The 26120-nt window shown below is 38.4% G+C and overlaps 1 protein-coding gene across 2 annotated transcripts; it reads left to right on the top strand.

Moving 5' to 3' along the window:
- The first annotated feature begins 1783 nt into the window (after nucleotides 1–1783).
- On the top strand, nucleotides 1784–25804 carry PRMT3 (protein arginine methyltransferase 3). Of its 2 annotated transcripts, XM_089425099.1 has the most exons (7): nucleotides 1788–2239; nucleotides 18224–18856; nucleotides 19310–19407; nucleotides 22967–23045; nucleotides 23231–23491; nucleotides 23576–23743; nucleotides 25046–25804. In XM_089425099.1, the coding sequence occupies exons 1-7, from the start codon at nucleotides 1946–1948 to the stop codon at nucleotides 25568–25570; spliced, it is 2058 nt and encodes a 685-aa protein (XP_089281225.1). In that variant the 5' UTR covers nucleotides 1788–1945; the 3' UTR covers nucleotides 25571–25804. The 2 variants fall into 2 exon arrangements, with proteins under 2 accessions (XP_089281226.1, XP_089281225.1); XM_089425100.1 differs by lacking the exon at nucleotides 23576–23743 and having other exon boundaries at nucleotides 1784–2239.
- Nucleotides 25805–26120: the final 316 nt, after the last annotated feature.

Here is a 26120-nt window from a genome sequence, read left to right as displayed (position 1 = left end):
TGTTGTTGGAGTCACCCCTTTTCTCCTTGGTTTTCAGGACTATATTGAGGTCACCTACTATGATAATATTGTTTGGATTATGTTGTTCTAGGAAGGCTGAGAGGGAGTTCCAGCAATCACGTTTTTCAGAGTATATGACAGGGACATAGAGATTAAACAGAGAGATGGACAACTTACCTGTACAGTGAGTCAACTCTGTGAAAATCCAGTGTTGGGTTTCATGTGATTTTTTTAGCTGAAATAGGTCTTCAGTCCAGAGAGTTGCCAACCCTCCAAAGGATCCCCTTGAACTTATTGCTTTACCTGCGCTTTTCTTCCATTTTGTTTTGCTGATGTCTAGAAGAACACGCCCTTCTATCTTCGTCTCTTGGAGCATGAGGATATCTAAAGGTTCTATTTTCAGAAGGTCCATGACTGCTTCGGCTTTAGATGCATTCCCCAGTCCTCTGCAATTCCAAGAGGCGAGCTTCATATTTTACTAGAGGGAGGGGGTTTGGCCTCCCTTAGAAGGCCTAGGTCTGGTGTTTCTTCCCATGGTCAGTTCTATGGTGGCCTGGCTTTCTTGAACTTTGAGTCGCTCGGCCTCCTCTTCCCTTAGCTCTTTGCGAGATTTCCTGCCCGCTCTTTTGGAAGGTCGCTCAAAGGTTTCGTCCTCTGAAGAACCTGAGCTTTCTTTTGACTTTTTCCTTGTTACATAAGCATATGTGGGGTTGGAGGGGATTCCTTGCATGAGCTCAACCTGTGTAACTTCTTCTCCCTCTTTGATGGGGGATGGGACTGCTATCTGTTCCAGATTTTCCTGTGTCGAGCTTGCAGGGATAGTCTGGGTTTTTTCTGCGCCTTTTGGGGTTACTTCCTTTTCTTGATCGGGCTTGAAGCTGCTTGGAGCTCCGGACAAGCTACCTTTGCCATTTCCTTTTTTTTGTCGGGCAGTTTTTTGGACTACAGTCCACTGATCCTCATTTGTTTTGTCTGCCTGCTCCTCGATCTTTTTCTTGTAGTTCTTTGCGAAGTGACCATGTTCATGACAGTATCTGCATTTGAAAGGGAGCTGTTCGTAATCCAGTTCCTGAACGTGGGTCCACCTCGCCACCGAGAGCTTTATTGCTTCAGGCAAACCCTCTTCAAGATCGACTTCTACGCAGATTCAGGCATGAGTACTGATCTTTCCTTACAGCTTGGTTTATGTACTTTCCTAACGCATTGCCTATGATCTGAAGAGTTTTTTGGTTGCAGCAGTGTAGAGGCAAATGGGGAAGTCGCACCCAAATAGGAATTGCAGAGACCTCCGGAGGAAGGGTGTGGGGGGGGGGGTGGGGGGGGCAAAGCCCCCGCTGGACTCCATGAGGAAGGCACTGCAACGCTGAATGATGGGGCGCAGCAGCCGCAGGGCCACGCAGGCAGTCACCCAAGATGAAAAAGCTGCTCGTTAGACGCATAGATAAGAGGCTGAGCCCTCTGAAAAAGAACCAGAGAGCCGAAGCTGACCGACGGCCAGGACCAGCAACAGGGGGCGGCTAGGTCTCAGGAGCGCGAGTCAACTATTAAAATTAGGTAAAATTTTATATAATAAAGTTATATTAATATTTATTAAAAAAATTTACCAAATTTTTGATAGGTTTGTAATTTTCTTTTTTCATGAAAATTAAGTTATTCTTCATTACCCTGGGAAAAATGCAAAGAATATAAATAACATATGAAAAATATGGGTAATGTTTGCATAAATTTTGAATGGTGTTCTATTAAATTATTTCCATAATCGACATACAGCGTTGGACTTGTAGCTTTTGAAAAGTGCTGTAGATTTACTCACTTCAAACTAGGATTCAAAATTAGGCTTCGGTAACAAAGTCAAAAACAACACGATGAGAAAGCAGAAATTCCTGCGACTTATACAAGGTTTGGCTACAAGAGCAAGGGCTCTAGGGTTTAGGGTTTAAGGCCGATGTTGGATATGGCTGTGACTCGAAGGGATCCCAGGTTCCATGACGACGACGACGACGAAGACGAAGTAGTAAATGACGACACAGGTGGGTGGGGGGATTGGAATGACGATGATGGTAGTGACGGCTGTTCTCAAGAATATCTCTGTCTGTTCTGCAATCGGCGTTTTGCTTCATCCGATGCCGTCTTCAGCCATTGCACCTCCGACCATGCATTTGATTTCCCCAATATTAAAAGATCTCTTGCTCTTGACTTCTATGGTTCCTTCAAACTCATCAATTATTTGCGTTCCGAGGTAACGTTATTTCATTTTCCCCTAATTAGATGCCTCTCAAATACAAGTCTAGATGTCTGCTTTTGGTCAATGTCCTTTAACGAATTGGGGAAAAGGGTAAGACAGTTCAAAGTCCTGACAGTCCCAAACAGAGCCGAAAGCCCACGAGAAGATTGCAATTTGATACCACGACTGACGTGGGTATTCCAGCTTGTGGGTGGTCATATTAATGAATCCATGATAATTGAACTGTTGACCTCTTTGTTGGAAATCCGTGACTGCACCTAGAGTTGCTTATTTTCATAATATCTTATGAGGTTTACCTGTAGAAGTAGCAATAACATATTATTTTAGCCTCTTTCCCTGTACTCCTTGTTGTCTAGTTGATAAACGTAGCCAGACTCAGCTTGGCGAACAACCGTGCTATGTCTGAGAATGAGAATACAATGCGCACTTCGGGAAAAAAATTCACCACGCAAAAAGAAAAAATAAAAACTACACAAAATTTCATCTCAAAAGTTTTGCTCTCCTAGTCTGAAAAACTCGCCAGTTATTCCCCAGTCCGAGTTGAACTGTTTATCAACTTTTTGTCATCAGCGAGTCTGAGTCATAGCCAGCGAGTTGGGGGTACTTCATTGAGTTGATTTGTCCCGAAGTTCAACTGCCGAATTTTTGCCAAGTGTTACTGCTCAAATTGTGCTCAATGATAAAAAGCCCTAATCCACAACCTACAACTCAAGGGAAACTGTTAAGATGATCACCACTATCACCTCAGTAACCTATCCTCCTCACTTTAGGCCGGTTCTTCTCTGGCTCAAGGGCGGTATCCCTAGTAGGATTACCAAGTCAAGCAATAAGGCATGAGGTGATGTTGAGAGTGGCTGGAGTAAAACGTAGTTTTTGGGTTTTAGAATAGGCGGTGGAAGGAGATAGAGGTCAGTGCCAAATCCAACCAGGGCAATGGAGTCAAGGTGTATCAAATGGCCTATGAGGTCAAGAAGAAACCCTTTAAAGAATTGACTTATTTCCCTGAAGGAGTTGGGATTTGAGATTAGAACCAAGAGGAAGAGTAATACCTCACCCAATCAAGATTAGCAATGAACATCAAATTTGACAAGAAGGGAACATCAATAGGAAAACTTGATGAATTTACTTAATTATTCTTGCAATGGAACCAAGAGGAAAAGCAAAGCAAGGCACCGAATAATCACCAAACAAGAGAAATTTTAGAACATCTTCCTTCCAAGTGGTAGACTTACCCCTCAAAAGGATCAATCTTAAAGGCATGTAGAAGAATTGAGCATTTCACGGTTCACCATTAATCTTTATGCACCAAACGAAAAACCAAGATAGAGAAGCTTCAAGAATTGACAACAAACATCCACAAAGAAAGAATCCTTTACACAAACAGATGCTCCAAGAAAGATATGTCGATAAGCTCCTAGGAATGATAACTACAATAAAATAATATAATCTCAAGTGATATCCTTGGAGCTAGCCTATGAAAAGTAAAATATGATTCTTCCACTACTTATTACTCTAAAACAACAATAAAATAAGGTGGTCAAGTCACATGTACAATGATCAAGATGAAATATCACCCCAAGGGAGTGCTGTACCCTTTGAAGGAGGAAGAATGAGTGTCCAAGATGCCATGTTAGGCTTCAAAGACCCCCCAAGTGTGTGGATGCTCAATCACCTCCTCTAGTTGTGCAAGTCGACCCCTTTAAGCTTCCTCCAAGGTGGACGTATGGACCTCTAAGGCAAAAACGTCCTCAAAATCATGAATTAAAACCCTAGAAAGGGGTGGTTCCTCAAATAATGCTCATAAACCCTCATAATTTGTCTCCAAGGCATGACCATACCCATATCTCATGTCAAGACACCTCCATGAAGCATGGAAGTGACCCTCCAAGTGCAAAAATGGGTCATAAGATCCCCTAATGGCTAGAGTGACATCTAAATGAGTGAGGTTGGCCCTCAAATTACAATATAGAGTAGCTCAATAGGTGACAAAATAGGTGATTGCTTCAAGATACTCAACGTGGCATGTTAAGATGGGACTCATGCAAGTGAAAATACCCCAACTATGCCTTGGAGGTTCTGACTAGTGCCTTGATATATGTGAATTGCCTCGAGATTCATGAGATTGCCTTGGGAAATGTGAAAATAGCCAAAAGTATGAATGAAGCAAGTGTTATGTTCAAACCCTAGGGGGCTTTAGCAAAGAGACTATGCATGATCAACAAATTTGCCATCAAATCTTCCATTAATGTCCATGAAAACAAGTATGTAACTCCGCTGCCACAACTAAATAATACAAGGGCTAGTGAAATAGTTCACTAGGATTATCCCCTGCGAAAATGAGCGGTAACACCAAGTCTTTGTCATCAGTGAGTCCAATGTTGTGGGCCATGGGGACTTGCAATTGGTGAACAACATTAAGGAACTTGGGAGGCTTGCAAGGAAGGAAACATTGTGGAATCATAAATTGACTTTGTTGAAGTCAAGGGTCGAATGTGGGGAGCAAACATGTGTAAGTAGCAAGGAGACAAATAAGGTGAGCAGATCTTCATAGATGGGCAGACAATTATGAAATTGTCATTACCATTCAAGATATCTTGTATTAAGGTGATCTAACTCTAGAGAGACAATGAGTTCAAAATCAGAGGCAAATTGTGTTGCATAGGGCAAAGGAAAAGAAATCAATTGAAGTGTGTAATTTGATCATTCCTCCTAGTCTCTAGAAGCCAAAATGCTCGCCGAAGGAGAAATTGCACATGTTTTATGATAATATAAAATTTTAAATTTTCTTGGTGCAAAAGCTTCTATCATAACTTATGGATGTTTGAATGTTATTTTTGTTATAGCGAACATGTGCTGTATACATACACTAATGCCAAACTAGGCAACCAAATCCATTCCTTTAAAAGTGAATCAATTGTGTAGCAAAAAAACAATTTTAAGGGTTCATTCTGTTGAATTTTCTATGACACTTCAGAATTAGGTTTGACTCTAAGATCATGATCACAAACACACTGAAATACCACAACACTATCACTTTGCATAGTGGAATAACATACAACAGTGAATCAACTCAGTGCACAAGACAATTTTAACTCAAAACTTGTTATATTACAAACTTTAATACAACAAATGTAAGGCTCTCATACCAGGGATCATGGCCCTTACAATCAACCTTCATACACGAATAACTAGGGCTTGGAGTCAACAACTTATGACTACCGATCTTTCCTTGAACAAAGAACACCTGACTTGCTGTAGGAGCGCTCTACTCAGCCTTTTTGGTCCACATACCTTGAACACATTTGGCAGGTCCTTTGCCACCTCTTATGCTATTCAAGTCTTTTGCAACTTCAAAATGCTTGCATCTTCAGCTGCTAATCTGCCTCTATCAATCATTCCTGCTACTCCAAGGATGATTGATCTTAGGTCTTCAAACACAACTACCCTCTAACATTGATAAGGATCCTCCAATATCACTGCTTTTAGGGACTTCCAGATCTGTCCTCTTCTCAGTGATTTGCACCATCAAATCCCTGAACTAGGGCATCACTGAAATCTGCCTTCTATCAATAGTTTGACTCTTCAAACATACTCATAAGGACTTCATCAACCAACCCTCACATCTGTCAGAAAATGTAACTAGGTTCGGTCTTCATAATAACATTTGTTATACTTGTTTTGTAAAGCATGTTCTTCATGCTATATTGAAGAAGAATTTGTATTTGATTCAAAAGAATATGTATTTGAGACAAGTTCCATTGAGATTGCCAAAAGAAAAGAAAAATGGTTTTTTTTTTTTTTTTTTTTTTTTTGTTTAAGATAGAAGTCCTGACGAAGATCAAGTCGGGCCCCCTCTATCATGTAGGCTCAAGACCCCAAGTGGCACCACTTTGGACCCCATGGGCAACAATATATATGAGAGACATTTTGACCTCCTTGGCTCATTCGAATCACTTGTATGGTATCATATACTATAGTTGTGCGAAGATGAGAAAGAGGATGAAGTGGAGAAGACAAATTGCCAGAAGAAATATTTTATGTTCTTGTGAAATAAGAAATTTTTGTTTTTGACGTAGTTTCTCTCTTTTGCTGCTCACATGTGTGGAAAGTTGTTTCCGTTGTTGGGGGCTGAGTTTTTGAAGTCTACTGCAAATCCGAATTTCGCTCTATCTATTGCAGGATCAAATTACAACATTTTGACAGAATCCGAAGTTGCTTGGCTAGGGTTTGCTTAGAGAGGTTTTGACCAGATTTGATTTGGACTTGGGAGGCTTGACTTGAGGAGGGTTTGACTAGATCTTGGTTGGCGGGATCGATTTTGATATTGCTCATTTGTATAAGGAAGGATTTATGGGTTTCCCCTTTGGTGGGGTTTTGCCCTAACTTGGAGTCTAATTTCTTGTGTCTTGTGTATCGTGTATTTGTGATCTTTACTTTCCTGCATATTGAAACTGTTGTATAATTGCTTGATGAATAAGAAGAACATCTAAGAATTAATAAGAAGTCACATATAATTCACAAGTAATTATCAAGAAGAAGAAAATCAAGTTACCATTATCAACACCCTTGATTTTCTAACATGGCATCAGAGCTATGGATGGCGTTTTGAAGATCACATTATTGTTGGCAACATCAAAATGTTGTGCGACATATCGAAAAAAGTACAAAGATTTGTAGCAACAATTCTCCTAGGTAACCCTAATAAAAAATCCAATTGTGTGAAGACTGCGCTAATGTTAAAATTCGATGGTTCTCTGGTTCGAAGTATAGCTCATTGTGGAGGCACATATAATTATAGTGATTTACAATAGCATGAATATATTTCATATAATTTCGTATGGCACATCTCTACGAGTAATTTCATATGAAAATATGGGCTTTCGCTCACACGCTGTAGATCGCAGTGTTTATATATTGTTTATAATGACTCGCTCACGTCTGAGACTCGTAATTGTGGCTCGATTAATTTTGAAGGCATTGTACTTTAGGGCTCAGATATTTGGTGGTTCGCTATTTCTCATGACTCACATTTAGTTATGGTCTGCATTGCTTGCTATCTGTGGGCCCACATTTTTTATTTCAATGGAATTGTTCTTCTATGATAGTGGCAACGATATTTTGGTTCATTTATCCCTGTGGCATTGCAATAAAATCAGTGTCTCGATTGGTTTACTCAGAGGCTTGCTCCTGTAGCTCACTCGCTCTTGTGGCATCGCATTGGCTCGTGTTTCGAATAAATTCCCTGTGGCACACAAAGACTCTATAGGGTCGCACAATAGTAATTTTGTGGCTCGCTCCTATATTATATGGATCACATTATTCTCTCTGAGTTTCGCTATAATTCCATGGTCTCTATGGATCAAGGTTCTAATCCTCTGTGGCATCTTACGATGGCATTACATTGGTATACCCAACTCTATGGCTTGTCTATTTCAATAGCTCATTACAGTGGCCTGATGGCTCGCGTCTACTATCCTTAGCATGCATATATTTTGGCTGCTAAGTATAACAGTTTTACGGTGTAACAATGATATGTTAATAAACTTGGTAATGACCTTGAAAATCCATTACGACAGAGATAACACACTCTTGATGACGATAAGATGTTTGGTAGTGTTTCTTATATTGTTGAGACTATAATAGAGAAACAAGTCTAGGAAAATACTATCTATGGTTGTATTGGTAATATGTGTAGAGTAACCTAATATGATAGTGACCTCAAGACAACAAACTTTGATAGTATGTTTTTGCTTGATATGACAATTAAGTATTACAACTCCTTATGACAATGAAATGTAATGGTGACTAGGATGACAATGTCTCTGATATGTAGCAGCGACCTTATCACGACAGTTCCATATGACTATGACTTAGAGACATGGTTGTGATAAAAAATAATAGTGACTCTGCAGTGGCATTACATGAGGTAATGCATATTATTACACACTGGCTTACTCCTGTGATGGATTGTGAAGTTTTTTTTACGATGGATTTCACTATGAAGCCGACTTGAAATAAATGAGTGCAAGCAGAAAAATTTAAATCATCTTGTTTGAAAACTATAATGAAGGTCAAGATTTTGAATATCAAAAGTGACAGAGGACTTTGCTAAAATATCTATGGATCATACCCTAGTTTGAAGGACGTAGAACTGAAGCACCTGTGTTAAACATTTGCCAAAGGATGACTGAACTTGACACCCAAAAAAGAACAAGATCTTTGAAAAGAAGGTAAAGTAAGATAATCATAAAGACCTTTACTACGTTGGATGCATATGACATGTATCAACCTCTATCAGGTCTAGTAGAAAGACCGTGGTATTATGGAGTATTTGAAGGTTGATAAAGGTTTGTGTCTACTTTGAGACACTGAGATATTCTAACGAATATGAATCTGTTCTCTAGATAATGAAAACCTATAGAATTGATTTGGCTAGAATCTGTTCTAGCTAGCAAAGAAGAAAGAGGATGGCTTTGAAAGGCTAGGATGTGTCCTAGCAAAGCACAAAGAAATCACGAGAGAAAATCTTTTGAAAATCTAGGTCGAGCCCTAGGAAGTTGAAGGCAAAAGAGAGTTTTTGTCTAGCCATAGTTAGAGTGGTGACATGGAAACCCTAGAATGGGTTTGGGCAAGAAATGGACTAATGATATTTGGTAACCCTAACTCTTGGAATAATATAAATAACAGGGTTTCGAAGTTGCAGGTAATTTTGCATGAAGTCCAAGAGCAAAAGGGTGGAAGCTTCTCTTGAAGAGATAAGTACCATGTATTGTTTATATCTATTGATGTTTTGGGTACTTTCTTGTTTATATGATTTTTGCATAGGATGTTATGAAAGAATGAGAAATGGTTATGAAAGATTTCTATGTTGGATAAGACTAGTTGAAAAGTCTTGGTTATATGAAGGAAAGTTTCAAAAGAGTTCTCTCGGTAAGAGGGAGAGCGTCATGATAAAGTCTTTATGATGCATTGATTTGATATGTCTCTAACTAGTGTTACTTGGGAGTGGGAGCGAAAGCGGGGAGCGGGAGCGAAAACAGGTGCGAGAGCAACATTTTCAAAAGCTCCCGGTTTGGGAGTGAATCCCGGAGCGTTTTTTATATAATTTATATACTTTTTATATTTTGATACATATATATCAACAAAAACATGTAGAATGATGAATTAGATATAAAAAACATAAAAAAACATAGATTGATCATTGAACCATATAACAACAATCATCTAGAAGTTATAATCTTCATCAACCATGTCCACAAGTTAGTAACATACAACATATTGAGTCTTATGAATCATGATTCATCAATCTTAAAGTTTCAACTTCAAGCTTTCAAAATTGAAAATTTCAATATATAACATTTATCATCATTGATCACCAAAGTTGTACTTGTAAGCTAAGTTTAACCATTACAACAAATAATATCTAACATGAAATGAAATGTTATAAAATGAAATGAAATGAAACAACTTTCACGAAGCATCATATTCATAATTCATTAGCAGTGAGTTATAATTGCCAACTTCAAACTTAAATTGTCATATATTGTTTACAAAAAATATCATAATAAATATGAAATAGTCAACTGTCAACAATTATGAAAACTACTAGAAACTAGAAAAGACAAGTAAATCTATTATCTACTACTTCATGTGGCCCTTGCCACGAGAAATATCTGATGTATGAGCAGGTCGTGGTGGTCTTCTAGGAGATTGACGATCAGAACTAGAAGGCACATGCCCTCCACGTGAGGGTGTAGATGGAGCTGGTGACAGCAAATGAACAAGACTCAGAACTCGAGCACTACTACTGGATGGTGGAGGTGGCATGGTTGTTGCTTCATCTTCCTCTCTCATAAGTTTTGCCTCCAGTTCTTCAAGATGTATAGTGCCATCCTCCAAATTATCATACTCTGGGTGGTTGTCCCAAATTTTATATGTTGGATCCTCATAAGCCCGATCACAGTAATGACTCAACAACCTCAAGTTGTAGTGCACATAAACCAAGCTTTCTGCCCGGTTTTCATTGAGTCTGTTTCTTTTCACATTATGTATGAAGCTGTAGTTGCTCCAACACCTCTCTTCAGAAGAAGTATTTACAACTTGTGAGAGAACTTTTTTTGCCAATTTTGGCAAAAGTCTCTAGCCGCCATATGCTTCCCACCATGTGAGAGCATCAAATTTGTCTCTATCTTCCATTGCATGGAAGGTACCAAACAAACTAGTGCAACTGAAGTATCTGCCTAATTCATGACGCAGACTAGCACATTCCTCCCTGTCAGGTATCAACTTGTCTAATGCTTGCAAATCTCCTATAGATACCTCTTCATCTATATGGGGTTTGACCCTAACCCCACCCCCTAGTGCAGGTTGGTCCAACCAAGATGCAGAGTAGTATTTTGGCATAAGGATATACGCCAAGGCATGTAGTGGAACATTAAGTTTATCCCACCATGTACACACACAATTGTGAATCAATGTATACAAGTTGGGATCATTTTTATGAACAATATCTTTTATTTGCCCCAACATGGTATCCATCTGCTCATACACCTCCCCAATCACTGGTTTATTTGTATCTGCAAACCGAATCATGTGATAAATGGGCTTGGTGAAATCCAATACTTGCCTCACACGTGCCCAAAACATACCATCAAGAGCGGTCTCCTCCACCTGTTCAAAATCTTCCCCGTCAACTGCATTTGTAGCCCTTTCCTTTAATACTTGCCAGTGTGGACTTAATACCATGCTAGCCAATGACTCTCTTACCTTCAAAAGGCATCTGAAGGTGAGGTAATAGCTACCAAATCTAGTCCTCGCAATCTTCAACAACTCCAATCTTGAGTGACTGCGGAAAAGGCCATGGGTATTGCTATGGTTTGTAATAAATTTTATCATTTCTTTGCCTCTCTTGTACAAATCACCAATCCATTTGTATTGTTGGTTTTTGTTCTTAACAATATCATGCATCAAAAGGTTCATTGTGTGAACCAAACACCCCGACCAAAATATGTTGGGGTATTTATCCTTAATAATTGCTCCCGCTGCCTTACAATTAGGAGCATTATCAATGATGACTTGGATGACATTGTATGACCCAATACGATCAATTGTTTCGAGTAATGGTTCTACAATGTTGATGCTGGTCTTGAACTTGTCTGAGTAATCATCTGCTGAAAGAAAGATGGCACCACTAACAGACACAGCAAGAACGCTTATCAATGGCTTGCCTTTTACATTTGTCTATCCATCAGATACAATGGACACCCCATGGTCAGTCCAAGAACTTGTCATTCTACTTAAAGAATGCGATATTTTTGCTTTTTCATGATCAAGTCCAACGGATCTAGCCTTGTCATATCCAAGGCTCTTGTATTCTTTAGGGGCATCATTTATGGCAGAAACCATTTCGTGCTAATAAGGTGAGTGAATAACATTGAATGGTATCCCACATGCATAGAGAAACCTGTAAACTTTTGAATCCACATCATTCCTACACCCTTCATCAAGGAAATCTGATATGCTTCTACGCCTTAAACTTGGTGACCTTGTGCCTCCATATCCATCGCCATGGGAGGATGCTGAAGGAGTTTTTTGTGCATGTGATTGTGAGCTTGGTTCAAAGAAACCGTTTGATTTTTTAGATTTGTATTGGGCTTCCTCCTCTTCCCTTATGTATTTTTGGCTCTATTTGTTGCTGACACACCTGTACAAGTTTTGATTCCTATTTGTTTATCTCCATCCCATGGCCTTTTCCCGTAGAGGTGCTTTTTGGCACAGGTGTATGAACCTTTGTAATTATTGTTGCAATGGGGGCAATGAAATTTAGTGGTTCCACCCCCTTTCCCTGCTTCAGGCCTATTAACATATTTCCACAATGGGGTTTGGTCTTGTTTAGTTTTTTGAGCTTACTCATGTTCACTCTCCTCCAGCTCCTTCTCACCAAGGTACTCCTCTCCAGGGTTTTCATCAAATCCACTATGACCCACTTCTTCATCCCCTTCTTCGTTTTCAACCCTCATTTTTCTACTCTCCAACACCATAATAACCAAAAAAGGAACCAAGAAGAAGGAAATGCCAAGCAATATAACCACGATGTTTGAATTTGAAGTTTTGAATCTGCAAAAAAATGGAATGGGAATGGGAATGGGAAATAGAGAAAAAAATATTTATTTATTTAATTAGGAATGAACATTAAATTTTTTTTGCTAGAATAGAGTGTAGAGCCTACCTCTTTGGCCTCCAATCTCCCCTTGCAAGCTCTTCAATCTCCCCTTGCTCCTTGCTTTCTCTTGCTCCTTGCTCTCTCTTGATCTCACTCTCGCCTCTCTTGCCCCTCACTCTTCCTTGCTCTTCACTCTCTCTTGCTCTCTCTTGCTCTCACTCTCACTCTCACTCTCTCAATTTCTCAAATAATGAAATTCATTTGAGGGAGGGTTTATTTATATTCTCTCCCTCCCTCCCTCCCTCTCTTTATTTTCCTAGTGTTGCTTTATTTATTTATTTATTTTATTTTAATGTTTTATTTGGTCTTGGGCGTTGCTCATGCTGCCGGGAGCGATTTATATCACCCAGGAGTGATCGCTCCCTGACCGCTCCCGGAGCGACAAGAGCGACACTCCCTAAATCAATTCGGAAATAGGCAGGGAGCGCAAATTTTTTTTAGGGAGTGCGTTCCCGACCCGCTCTCGAGTCGCTCCTGCCTGGAGCGCAGATTGGGAGCGGGATCGGGGGAGGGGGGCCGCTCCCCCGCAACACTGCTATTGCAACTTCGACTATTGAAGAAACTCTAGATCTTGCACGTGTGGGAAAAGATGGTGATTTCTTTCCTCTTATTCCTTCACTTGAATTGGTTCTTCCTTCTTGGGAACTCAACTTGCAAGGTAGACCTTTTGGTGCCCTATCTCAGCTTCTTTCTGCAATTCGGTCTTGTTGTAGTAATGTTGCCCTAACCTTCACATGCATGAGGAGATGATAGCCCAAAAACAATACTCAAAGACTTCGTTCCTTTCCTTCTAGTCCTCTTCTTCTTCGCTCTTTTAGGTCTCTTTCTCTTCCTTGATCGAACTTCTTGCGTGATTATTGGGTCCTCTTCAAGTGAGGTTGATGTCTCTTATATATAGGCTTCTCTTCTAGGTCGAATAGCCCTACATGAGGCCGACTTGTCATCTTATGATGGCCGACTTGTTGCTGCGTGTTTGACAAGGTCTTGGAGGGTCTTTATGACACTTTGACTATAAAAATATTTATTTGCAAGATACAACATGCCTAAAGGGGTCTTACATGTATGCCAATGACTCTTTTGACTTCATAATACTACAACAAACCTAGAAGCACTCAATGGGTGCTTGAACTATAATAAATTTACCTTGAGCATGAAACCCATGCATCAATAATGACAATAATAAATTTCTTTTCTCTTTAATATCAAATATATAAAATCATGATTACAATAGACATCATGAAGACCGGACCTAGTTACACATTTCAACACCAGCCCATCTTGCCACCAAGCCAGTCGAGACCACACTCCCATGTCCTCAGCTGAATCTTCTGCTCCATATTCTAGACAATTCAAAATCCAATTCTAATTCTAGAGCTACTTCGCTATGCACACTCTGATCCATTGTCCCTTCAAACTTGGCTTTGATACCATGTTGAATTTTCCATGACACTTCAGAATCAGGTTTGAGTCTATTAAACAACACAAAATAATGGACAATAGATAGGATAAATCATGAGTTACATTCTATTCACAAAGATATACATATAAATACAATGTCTTATGACCCTTGGTTTCATATTCCAGGTGGTCTCTTTGACTCCAATGACTCTTCATATTCCACACCATAACCCTTAGCAGATTAGGTGTCCATCATTCCCCCTCTTAATATGAAGGGGTATATATGAGCCCAAGAAGAGAGTTGTAATCCAAAAATTCAAAAATGCGTGACAACAAATGGCTGAATGTGCTCTCTCAAATGAATGTATAAGGTGGGAGAACTCGAGGTCTCAACTGGCGGTGGTTTAAGGATGACCACCAACACTGGAACGCTTAGTGCAGTTCCTAGGACTCTTCCAAATCTGGCTAGAAGCTGAAGTCTTTTGCTAGAGGAAGTGCTCCCTAATGCTTTGAAAAAGAAAAGGAGACCATTGAGGTCTCAACCTGGAACGCTTGATGCGGTTCCTGGAACTCTTCCAAATTTGGCTCGAAGCTGAAGTCTTTTGCTAGAGGAAGTGTTCTAAAAAGGGATACCATTGAGGTCTCAACCTGGAACTCTTCCAAATCTGGCTGGAAGCTGAAGTCTTTTGCTAGAGGAAGTGTTTTGAAAAGGAGACCATTGAGGTCTCAACCTGTGGTGGTTTAAGGAAGACCACCAACCACAAGCATGCTCATGGGGCATTTTTTTGTCTCTGGATACAACTCTGAATCTGGGTATGGTTGACTCTAGCTCTAGGCTTAGGCAGCAGGTTGAGGTGGTGGTTCAGGCTTGCTTGATTTATCTTTGAAGCTTGTGGCCCATCAATTCCCCCCTTATCAGATACAAGGTGAGAAGATGAAGAAAACTGAACTACAAGACTTTTCAATACTCGATGAGCGAAATATCTTCGTGGTTGTTGAAGCCCATTGCCAAGAAGTGATCCATCCAAGGTGAATCTTCATTCTTGCAAGAGGCTTGTTTCTGAAGCATCTATATGACTGATGAGTATTTTTACCACAATGCTCACACTGATGAAGATCAAAACAATGATCTTTCACATGGCCAACTCTGTCACAATGTTGGCATTTGACAATTTGTGGTTGTGGATGAGGAGCAGGTGAAGATGAGTTGTCCTGAAGAAATCAAGTGCGCTGAAATTTTATGGGCTTTGAATAGTTTAGAATATGAATGGACACATCCTTGTCATATTCAAGATTGGTTCTGTTCTTGTTGTTGACAAGCTCTTCTTAAGCATGCTCATTGGGCATTGCTCTGTCTCTGGCTACAACTCTGAATCTGGGTATGGCTGACTCTAGCTCTAGGCTTAGGCAGCAGGTTGAGGTTGTGGTTCATCGCCACATCATCGAAGCCTTAGGTGCCCCTTAGCTTTTCAAGGGTGCCCTGCTTGCTCTCAATGAATAACCAATCAAATTCTCCACTTGGTTTCATGCCCATGACTTTGGGTGCAAAATGCATTGCGTGGGTACACTGCCAACAAAGCCTCTTTTGTGGGTCAACTCCTCACAAAACCAGTACCCTAGGGTTGTGGGAGTACCTTCTAAGCGACACAAATCAACACATTCTGTGTCAATGTTGCAGAAAGTGCCCCCCTCCCCCTAGTTCAGGGCAGGATCAAGAACTGCGCTTCAAAGTGAAGCGTCTTGACTCTTGGAAGCTCACCCTTGAAGCACGAGTTGGTTTTCTGAAGCATGCTTCCGACTGCAAAAATACTTTTCCTGGAAAATCGGAAGTGGGAAGCTTTCGAATCTGCGAAGTGCAGTTCCACGCCGCTTCGAGCACACCTCTAGAAAGCTTCATGGCTACTTCTGCTGGTCACACATGCACTTTGGGGTGTTGTATTTAGAGCAATTGGAGGATGCTCTTGTCCAGGATGATGATGATTGTGTTGAGATGCCGCCTCCATCCAATGCCATAGTTCCCATCTCCATGATTTCGGCCGCAGTAGGGGCTTCCTCTTCTGTTACACTACTACTAGCTGCTTCACTCTCACCACATGGAGGCTCACACAACAGTTTTGGAAACATAAGGAGGAGAGAATAGTAGATATATTCTCTATTTTATTTGTCATAGTCTATAGATGATAGATTAAAATTTAGTGTTTTGAATTTGAACTTATCAGTTTTCCTGCTTCAGTGTGTAGATGGTTTGATGGCCTATTTTGTAAACATTACCGTTTGAAATTTGGAACTTTTGTTATATTGGCAGTTGCTAGACCAATCATAAACTTTTTCATTGTTTTAATGGTCTATAGTCTACTTTCTATTATATGCTTAAAAAAATGATGTTTGTTAAATGTTTCTAATTGCTAGAATCTATATGATTGATGCTTGAATAAATAATCATCAATGTACTATGGATGCCATTTCTATCTTGATTTCTGTACAAATATGCATGTTTTCATATATTCTGCAACTAATTTGGCATTTTGAATGTTTTTTTTTGAAATAAAAATGGGGCGCTCCCCCGCAACACTGTTGTGATCAAATAACACAGAACAATGTTGCACGAAGCATAAGTGAAACATAATCGTTTTTAGGAAGCGAAGCATAGGAAGCAGCATTTTCCAAAAATCCTAGGGAAGTGAAGCATCTCTTCCCTAGGATTTTTGGAAAGTGCTGCTTCCTATGCTTCGCTTCTTAAAAACGATTCTGTTTCACTTCCGCTTCGTGCAACATTGTTCTGTGTTATTTGATACCAGCACAGCAGTGTTGCGGGGGAGCGCCCTCCAGATCCCGCTCCCAATCTGCGCTCCGGGCGGGAGCGGGTCGGGAGCGCGCTCCCTAAATTTTTTTTCGCTCCCTACCTTTTCGGGAGCGTTTTGCCTTTTTTGCAATTTTTTTTTTGTAGTAATGTTCGAAATGCAATTTTTTTTGAAAGAAACAAATAATTTTTGAGTGGGGCAGCTTAATGATCAAGTCTAGGCCCTAGTATTGATATGCCATTCATGGTAGTAAAAGTGACATTCTCCTTAATCTTCATTTTCTTTTTACTTAAATTTTTAACATTACCATGAAATGACTCAGGATGTTTGAGAGTGGTTCCGGTCTCATTGGATTTCATATGGAGAAAGTAGAATTTTAGATTTCATTCAAAATCCAGCAGACTTATCAGTTTTTCAGGATTTCAGGATTGCAATGTTTCCATTGAATTTTGTCATGTATTAGGGTATGGAACTTGTATTTAATCAAGAGCACCAATCCCTCTATGTACCTTGATGTTAGTGACATTGGTTGTTGAACTCCTCTATCATGACCCTCCTAAAAATGTACGCATCACTCAAACAAATTCTTGACTTGACATGCTATGCTTTTTCTATCATATGTTAATGCTTAGAGGGTGATATTAATGACAAAGATCCCTATATAGATATAGAGGTAATGACAAAGATACCTCTGGATATTAATGCTTAGAGGGTAATATTAATGACAAAGATCTTGATTTTCCAACAAGAATAAAAAATTAGACTTTCTCGTGGTGGCAAGAGGCTCAAGCATAAGAAATAGATAATAGATTTACTTCTCTTTCCTAGTTTCTAGTAGCTTTTATAACTATTGACTCTTTCATATTTATTATGATATTTTTTTAAACAATATATGACAATTTAAGTTTGAAGTTGGCAGTTATAACTCATTAGTAATGAATTATGAATATGATGCTTCATGAAAGTTGAAAGTTGTTTCATTTCATTTCATTTCATGTTAGATATTATTTGTTGTAATGGTTACACTTAGCTTACAAGTACAACTTTGGTGATCAATGATGATAAATGTTATATATTGAATTTTGAAAGCTTGAAACTTTAAGATTGATGAATCATGAGACTCAATATGTTGTATGTTGCTATGTTACTAAGTTGTGGACGTGGTTGATGAAGATTATAACTTCTAGATGATTGTTGTTATATGGTTCAATCTATGTTTTTTTTATGTTTTTTTATATCTAATTCATTATTCTACATGTTTTTGTTGACATATATGTATCAAAATATATAAAATATATATATTATATACAAAATGCTCCGGGATTCGCTCCCAAACTGGGAGCTTCTGAAAATGTCGCTCCCGCTCCCCGCTTTCGCTCCTGCTCCCCAGTAACACTGCAGCACAGGCTTTCATTCCTTTCTTATGTTTTGTCATGCTCATTGTGCAAGTAGTTATTTAGCTGCATTCTGTATTTTACATTATTGAAATAAATGAACAGATGGCCTGATTTTGAACTGAGATCAAATTTCCTATATAAGCCTTTTTTCCCTTCTCAGGTGGCAGCAAATAGATGTTGGAGTTGTGGCTCAGTCCAAGAATCCAATGAAGCTCTTCTTAAGCACATATCAACATCCAATCATTCTAGCTTCACCTTAGATTCACACCATAGCAGAGAGAGTGGATTTATCTGGCAGGACGACAGGTATCTTGCTCCCTTCTTGCAAGATGATGCCATGTTGTACAGCTTTGAAGAGGAAGGGGAAGACATCATGGAGAGCTTCAATGGTGTTGATGTGGTTGACAAAGAGGAATTATTCAGAGAACTTGGAGGTGATTGCTTAAAAGACATACAAAGTTTGGTTGACAGTTTGAGTGACGATGATGATGTTGAACTCTCAGATTTAGCTCTTACTAATCTTAGCACCACAGAGTCAGCTGGTAAAGCTATAGGTGCTGGTGCAGCTAATAACAGAAAAGATGTGTATGATCTCAATTCAAATAATAATAAGTCCAATGGTGTCATCACAGCAGAGGAAACTTCTCAACAATCTTCTCTCGTGAAGACAAAGGATAAAAGATCCAAAGTAACTTTTGCAAATGTGGCAGAAAAGGAAATTAAGAGCATCAATGAGAGTTACTTTGGTGCTTATAGTCGTTTTGCAATTCACAGGGAAATGCTTAGTGATCAGGTACAGTATATATTTCTTTTTTGATGTCAATGTTCACTGTTTTCTAGAATTTTGTAACGCTTAGAAGTGAAAAGATGTTTGTAATGCTTTGGTTTTCACTTCCATTTCTGTTATTTTGAATCCTTTTCTTCCTATAAGCAACAGTGTTAACCACAAATAGAAACAGAAAAAAGGCAAATCCTATTAGAATTTCAGCACATGGAAACTGCCTATAGAAAAAAGACTCCACAGGAGATTAACCTTCAATATCTGATACTCGAGGCATGTTGGCATGTTTTAGTCATCATTGGTTTCAAACTTTATGTCAAGCAATTGAATCTAGTTGAAGGAACCTGGTTAGAAAGTTAAAAAAATTCATTTGTAGTCTGTCTTTTAGTTGTCATTACACGACTCAGCGCCATGGTTTTATAGTAAGAGAAATGTTTGATTGCCAAACCTCTGTTGCTTTTTCAGGTACGGATGGATGCATACAAGGGAGCTATTTTGAACAATCCTTCTCTTTTTAAGCGAGCTGTGGTTATGGATGTTGGATGTGGAACAGGGATTTTAAGGTGGTATATATGTTCTGGAAATCATGTCATTTTTCTCCTCTACATCCCTCATTGTACCATGCACAACAATAAATCAGCATGCTATGTAGGATAGGGTCTTTTGACATGAGCTACATTCCCCATTGTACTATGCACAAACATAAATCAGTATGCTATGTAGGATAGGGCCTTTTGACATGAGAAAAAATACTTGGAAGTGCTGATGGGGATGGATAAGTTCCATAAAAGAACCAGGGAATAAGAAATAATGAATAGGATTTGCAAGAATCAGAAATTTATTTTTGAAGAAAAACTTGTCTCTTGTCACACCATATTAATTTTTTAGCTTTGAAAACTTTATGCCCTTCATTTTTTTTCTGGTTCTTCTTTTAATTTGAGTGCATGCAGAAAAGAGAAGTTGCTCATATAAAGATGTGGAGCTATAGTTGATATTTGCAATACATGTTAATTTTATCAAGACATTAATCCCCGAGATAAAGTATTGAAGTATACTTGAGCCTCTGTCTGTATTAAAGTCGGATGATGGTTTAATTATTTACCTGTATTTTTTTTGTGAAATGTTTTCTTTGCAAGGATGATCGGAAGCTTACAATAATGGTTATTTATAGATAGATAGCTATACAGGAGACAAGTAGGTGGATAGAGTCTAGATATATGGCTAAATAGATAGGTATATGCTATATAAATAGACGGAAAGTCATATAGATGGAATAGATAGATAGGTAGTTAGAAAGATAGATTGGTAGGTAGATAGCTAGAGAAACACAGATATACATACATGGGTAGAGTTAGGTAGGTGGATAGATAATATGACCTCACAGGAGCACTTTGACTCTAGGTTAAGCAGAAACAAAAAATGGAAGACAAATTATGAATGCATTGAACAAAGATATTTTGCAAACATATATTATATATACTATACTTCAAAGCCTGATTTATTGGAATCTTCCAGTTTAGGGTAGTAATCTTAAATTAAGGTTTCCTATTATCTTTCTGGGGAGCAACAGTGCATTCCTTCAAAATATTCAGAAGGAAGTTTTCTTGATGAATTCAACTTTTCAGTGCTTGCTTTCACAAATTATTTCTCTTTGAAAGTCCATTGCAATCCAATGTTATCAGGACCGAACCGGTGATCGAACTGAAAAACCTTGTGGACTGGGAACCGGTCGGAACCGGGACCAGAACTGGTAAAAAAACCAGACCAAAAAACCGGTTGACCAAAAACACATAAAATATTCAGATTTTAAAGAAAAACGTACATATACATGTGCATTGATATGAATCCAAACCATTTATACACAAATAAGCAAAAGTTATCATTTATATAGCATGTAAGGGTGCACATAACCAAAATAGCATTGAGTGCAATCGATCCCTGAACCGAAAATACATCAACAAATAGGCTCTAGATGACCTCTAGCATCCAAAAAAAATCATGCTACAACAAATACCTACATATCATCAAAATCATTGCCTATATTGGGATCTTTGTCATCAATATAACCCTCTAAGCATTAAAATAAGATAGAAAAAAAGTAGCATGTCAAGTCAAGATTTTGTTTGAGTGATGGGTACATTTTTAGTAGAGTCATGATAGAGGAGTTCGACAACCAATGCCAGTAACATCAAAATACATGGAGGGATTGGTGCTCTTTATTAAATACTAGTTCCTTACCCTTGTACATGACAAAATCCAGTGGAAATGTTGCAACCCCACAATCCTGAAATCCTGAAAAATTGTTAAGTCTGCTGGATTGTTAGCAAAATCTAAAATTCGCCTTTCTCTATATGAAATCCAATGAGGTTGGAACTTGGAACCACTCAAACATCCTGAATCATTTCATGGTAATGTTAAAAATTTAAGTAAAATGATGGAAATGAAAAATTAAGTAAAGTAACATTCTCTTTAATTTTTCATTTCCATCCTTTTACTTAAATTTTTAACATTACCATGAAATGGCTCAGGATGAAAGTCACTTTTACTTTAAGAATTTAACATTACCATGAATTGCATAGCAATAATTAGACCATAGGCTTGAATATTAGGCTGGCCTAGGGGAGAATTAGAAGTGGGCCAACCAAATGAAAAATTCAAAAAATAAAAAATAGGCAAATTTTTACGCTGACCCAGGGAGGTACAAACCGCATGGAACCAGTCGCGAAGCGGCCAGTTCAGAGGCCTGTTTCGTACCGGTTTTGGGTCAAAAACAACCGGACTGGCTGGTTCCACCGGTTCCTGTCTGGTTCTGATAACATTGTTGCAATCAAGGGGCAACAGACATTAATGCCTCAAACACTATACTGTGACGCTCTGACTCTATCAATGTATCAGAAACACACAACATACAGGAAGCATATTGGAATTCAGGTAACTGTGAGGGACAAACTGAGTTGCTTGATTCAAATTTCAAAGTGAGTTGCAACGCAAGGGAAGGAAACTGAAATATTAATTAATAAAATCATTGCAAACAGTATCATTTCATATTTACAATGTTCCACCAAGTTTCCCAGACACGGGGATGCAGGAGTGGGGAAACACATCCGAGGGATGTGGGGAAGAACTTGCCAAAAATCTATGGAACGTCATTGGGGACCCCATCTGAAATACTACAAAATTAAAATTAAAATATAAGAAAACTGAAACATAAATAATTTAAATCTTATACATAATAAGTTATAACCATTTTAAAACTTGGAACTGGTCTTTGACTCAGCTACCTATCAAACTAGATCTCGACTCGGACTTGGATCGACTCAGACTCAGTGAACCGGTTTTAAAAAAAAAACATAAAATAATTATTTATAAAAGAAAAAACATTATTTAAGATTCCAAACCATTAGAGACAAAATATCTTTAAGACAGTGTTATTCACATAAACCAAAAGTGTTGAGGTAAAGATAAGCTTTTATAACAAGGTTATGCCAGGATTGCGTGCTGATTTCATTCTCAAAACATGGATTACTAAAGTGCTACTACGAAGTATTAACCAGATCCTTCAGCAAAATATGAGAGCTATTAGTTTCAAACTGAGCCACTGTGACATTCAGAACATCAGTGAAGTGAATGCTGTAAAGAAATCAAATATTGCTCTTCAAATAGCATTTCTGTGACAACTTAGTTCAAATTCCTTTAAGTCATAACCAGCAGATGCTATGTGATTGCAAGTTAATTCCAGATTGTCATTAGAATTGGCCTTTATGAAAATGAACCATTACACCAAATGTATGTGTCTTTAATATTTATGTATTAGGTCACTTATATGACATATGTAAAGTTAGGTTGCTAGCTGTTTTCAGATTTAACCAATTAACTCATAACCGGAGATGCACTTATGTTTTCTTCTGCCCTATTGATTAAATGAAACAGCAATTTCGAAGATTCTGGTCATGAAACAGTGAGTGATACATGAATCTTTGACATAATTTAGTGGGTCGTTCAGTCATTTTCGTCATCAATTTTATACTTTAATTAGTTCAGATCAGATTTAAACTGAAGATACTTTGTACAAATAATTATGTTTGTAAAATCTTGTCCTTTATCTTATTTCTTTCTTGGCAGTTTATTTGCAGCTCAGGCAGGAGCTGCAAAAGTAATTGCAGTCGAAGCAAGTGAGAAGATGGCATCTGTAGCTTGTCAGGTAAAATATTTCTGGTTGATTTTTTGTTTTTTTTTTTTTTTGTTTTGGTTGCTGTGAGAGGTTTCTGCATGGTATTTCTTTTCATCTATGCTTTTTATATATTGCTGTTGTATATAGCGTTTTCTAAGTGTTCTGAGCAATCTGAACAAGTCCTCTATAATAAAAGTTATTTCTCCAATGCATAGGTTGTAAAAGCAAATAACATGCTCAAAGAAGAAAGTGAGAATGCCAAAAATCAGAACTCACGTGGAGTTATTACAGTAGTCCACAGCATGATAGAAGATATTGATAAATGCATGGCAATTGAAAGTGAAAGTGTAGATGTGATAGTGAGCGAGTGGATGGGATACTGCCTGCTTTATGAATCAATGCTCAGCTCAGTTATTTATGCTCGTGATCATTGGTTGAAACCTGGTGGAGCAATCCTTCCGGACATAGCTAAGATGGTAAGTCTTATTGTTAATGAGCACATAGGAATTGCCTACTCTGTTTTGTGTGGACTAATTGATGATTTGTAAATTGCTCAACAGTATGTGGCTGGTGTTGGGAAAGGTGGAACTAGTCTATCGTTTTGGGAAAATGTATATGGCTTCAACATGTCTTGTATTGGTAAGGAAGTGGTTGAAGATGCTGCTCAACAGCCAATAGTTGATGTTGTGGATAGCAGGGATATAGTGACAGAGACATTTGTCTTACATGTAAGGTTTTTCTATTCCATGTGTAAAGGGTTCTTTCCCACTTGTTTGGTTCCCTTTGTATCTAAGTTGCAGGAAACGTGGGTCCAGGGTCTGTTTCCATACGGAAATGAAACGGAAACGGGGAAATCCGTACGGTACGGCCTGGAAACTCGTTTCCGGCCGTACTTGGCACGTTTCTTGAGGAGGAAACGTGGCCAGTATGGCCGGAAATGAGTTTCTCGGCCATACGTCGGAGTTTCCTCTTGTAACTTGACTTTTCTTGTATTTTTTTATTTTTTTTATTTCTTCGCTTCTAATTTTTTATTGAGCGACTCAAATATCCTCTAGATGCTTCTAGATGTCTCTCAAGTTATAAAAAAAGGATTTTTTTGAGTGGGGCAGCCAAATGTTCAAGCCTATGGCCCTAGTGTTGATATGCAGTTCATGGTAATGTATGGGAATGTTAAATTCTTAAAGTAAAAGGATGAAAATGAAAAATAAAGGAGAATTTCTTACTAAAAGTGATATTCTCCTTTATTTTCCATTTTCTTCCTTTTACTTAAATTTTTAACATTACCATGAAATGACTCAGGATGTTTGAGAGTGGTTTCGCCCTCATTGGATTTCATATGGAGAGTAGAATTTTAGATCTCACTCAAAATCCAGCGGACTTATCTGTTTTTCAGGATTTCAGGATTGGGGGGATTGCAATGTTTCCATTGGATTTTGTCATGTACTAGGGTATGGAACTTGTATTTAATTAAGAGAACCAAGCCCTCTATCCATGGGAGACTCCCAATAATCAAGAGCATGTAGGGTACTAGGGTATGAAACTTGTATTTAGTCAAGAGCACTAAGGTCGTTCGACTATGTAGGAGGAGACTTCCAATCAAGCACGAGACAAGAAATTAGAAATTTCTTGTGGCTGATTTTGGATATTTCTATTTTCATTATGTGATCATTCATGAGTAAATGTGATGTAAATTTAGAGACTTATAGTTTATGCATTGACAATTGACAATTTAATCATAATGTAATAAATTAGAATGTATCATATATGCTTTATGATTGCACATATTTCTTAAATGTCCAGACACACACACACACACATATATATATATATTGCGTTTCCCTGTTTCCAAAATTTGGGGGGGTCACGTTTCGTACCCGTGCCCGTTTCGGAAACTCGTACCCGTTTCCCCGTTTCGTGCAACTTAGCTTTGTATAAATGACCCTGTATGTCAAACATGCTATTCCAGAAGCTTTCTTAAGCCAAAATTGTGAATAATGTTGAATATAATGTTGAATGTTGATATGTTTCAGACATTAGATATTATGACAGTAAAATCAGAGGACATGGATTTTACAACGACATTTGAATTGAAACCAAAGCTTGGGAGAGAAAATGCGATGTCTGACTCACAAGAAGAGGTGCTTAAAGAAGAATGCATACAAACAGCAATCTGCAATGATTTTGAAGATATATCTTTATCTAGCATTCATTGGTGTCATGGACTTGTTTTATGGTTTGAAACGGGTTTTACAAGCAGGTTTTGCAAGGAGATGCCTACTGTGCTCTCAACATCTCCTTATAACCCCAAAACACATTGGGCACAGACACTTCTTACTTTCAAAGAGCCAATTGCTCTGTCATCGTGTACTTCTACCAAGGTAAGCAGCTCCATGCAGGAGATAGGTACAGCATCCTCACCCGCTTATGGTATAAAAGGTCGTCTTAGTATTGCACGGAGCTTCAGACATCGCAGTATTGACATATCAGTTGAGACTATGGCAGTTGGTGCTGGTGATCAGGTTAGGGTATGGCCTGTGCAGATATTTAATATATAGACATGCCTTCAAGTTATTGTAGCCTCCAAATAGTGTTATGGGGCAACGACAAATTTGCTTATGTTTCTTGAGTCAAGGTCTTTTTAATTCCCACCTTGGGTGCCCTGCAGGGACTTTGAGGTCTCGATTGGCAGCTAACATTTGTCTGTTGCCATGGAAATTTTGAATATTGTCTATTGACGACTCATCCAAGCACATTTTTGGGTAATATTATTTGAACGAGTGGTTTTTTTATCCGAGCTAAGCCAGTTGATTGTGGTTTCATAATTTTGGTTCTGAATATAGACTTTTTTCTACAGATGGATTGTACTATTTGCCTATATTGTCTTATATATTACATTCTTGCAATCTTCAGATAATTCTGATGCGTAAGAAGTTCATGTATATTTCTAAGTTCTATTTATCAATAACACGGTGGGAGTATCAATTATATTCTTGGAACTGATCTCTTCCGCAATACCATATAAACAAGTGATGTCGGAGGTGAACATTTCACTCTTAAATTGTGGGCGCATATGACAGCCAGAAATAACAATTATCCCCCTATTAG

This window comes from Pinus tabuliformis, chromosome 6 (assembly GCF_031772625.1).
Source record: "Pinus tabuliformis cultivar Carrire ecotype Pingquan chromosome 6, CPIR1, whole genome shotgun sequence".
NCBI lineage: Eukaryota > Viridiplantae > Streptophyta > Pinopsida > Pinales > Pinaceae > Pinus > Pinus tabuliformis.
The sequence above is the reverse complement of the archived record's forward strand: the minus strand, read 5'-3'. Positions and strand labels throughout refer to the sequence as shown.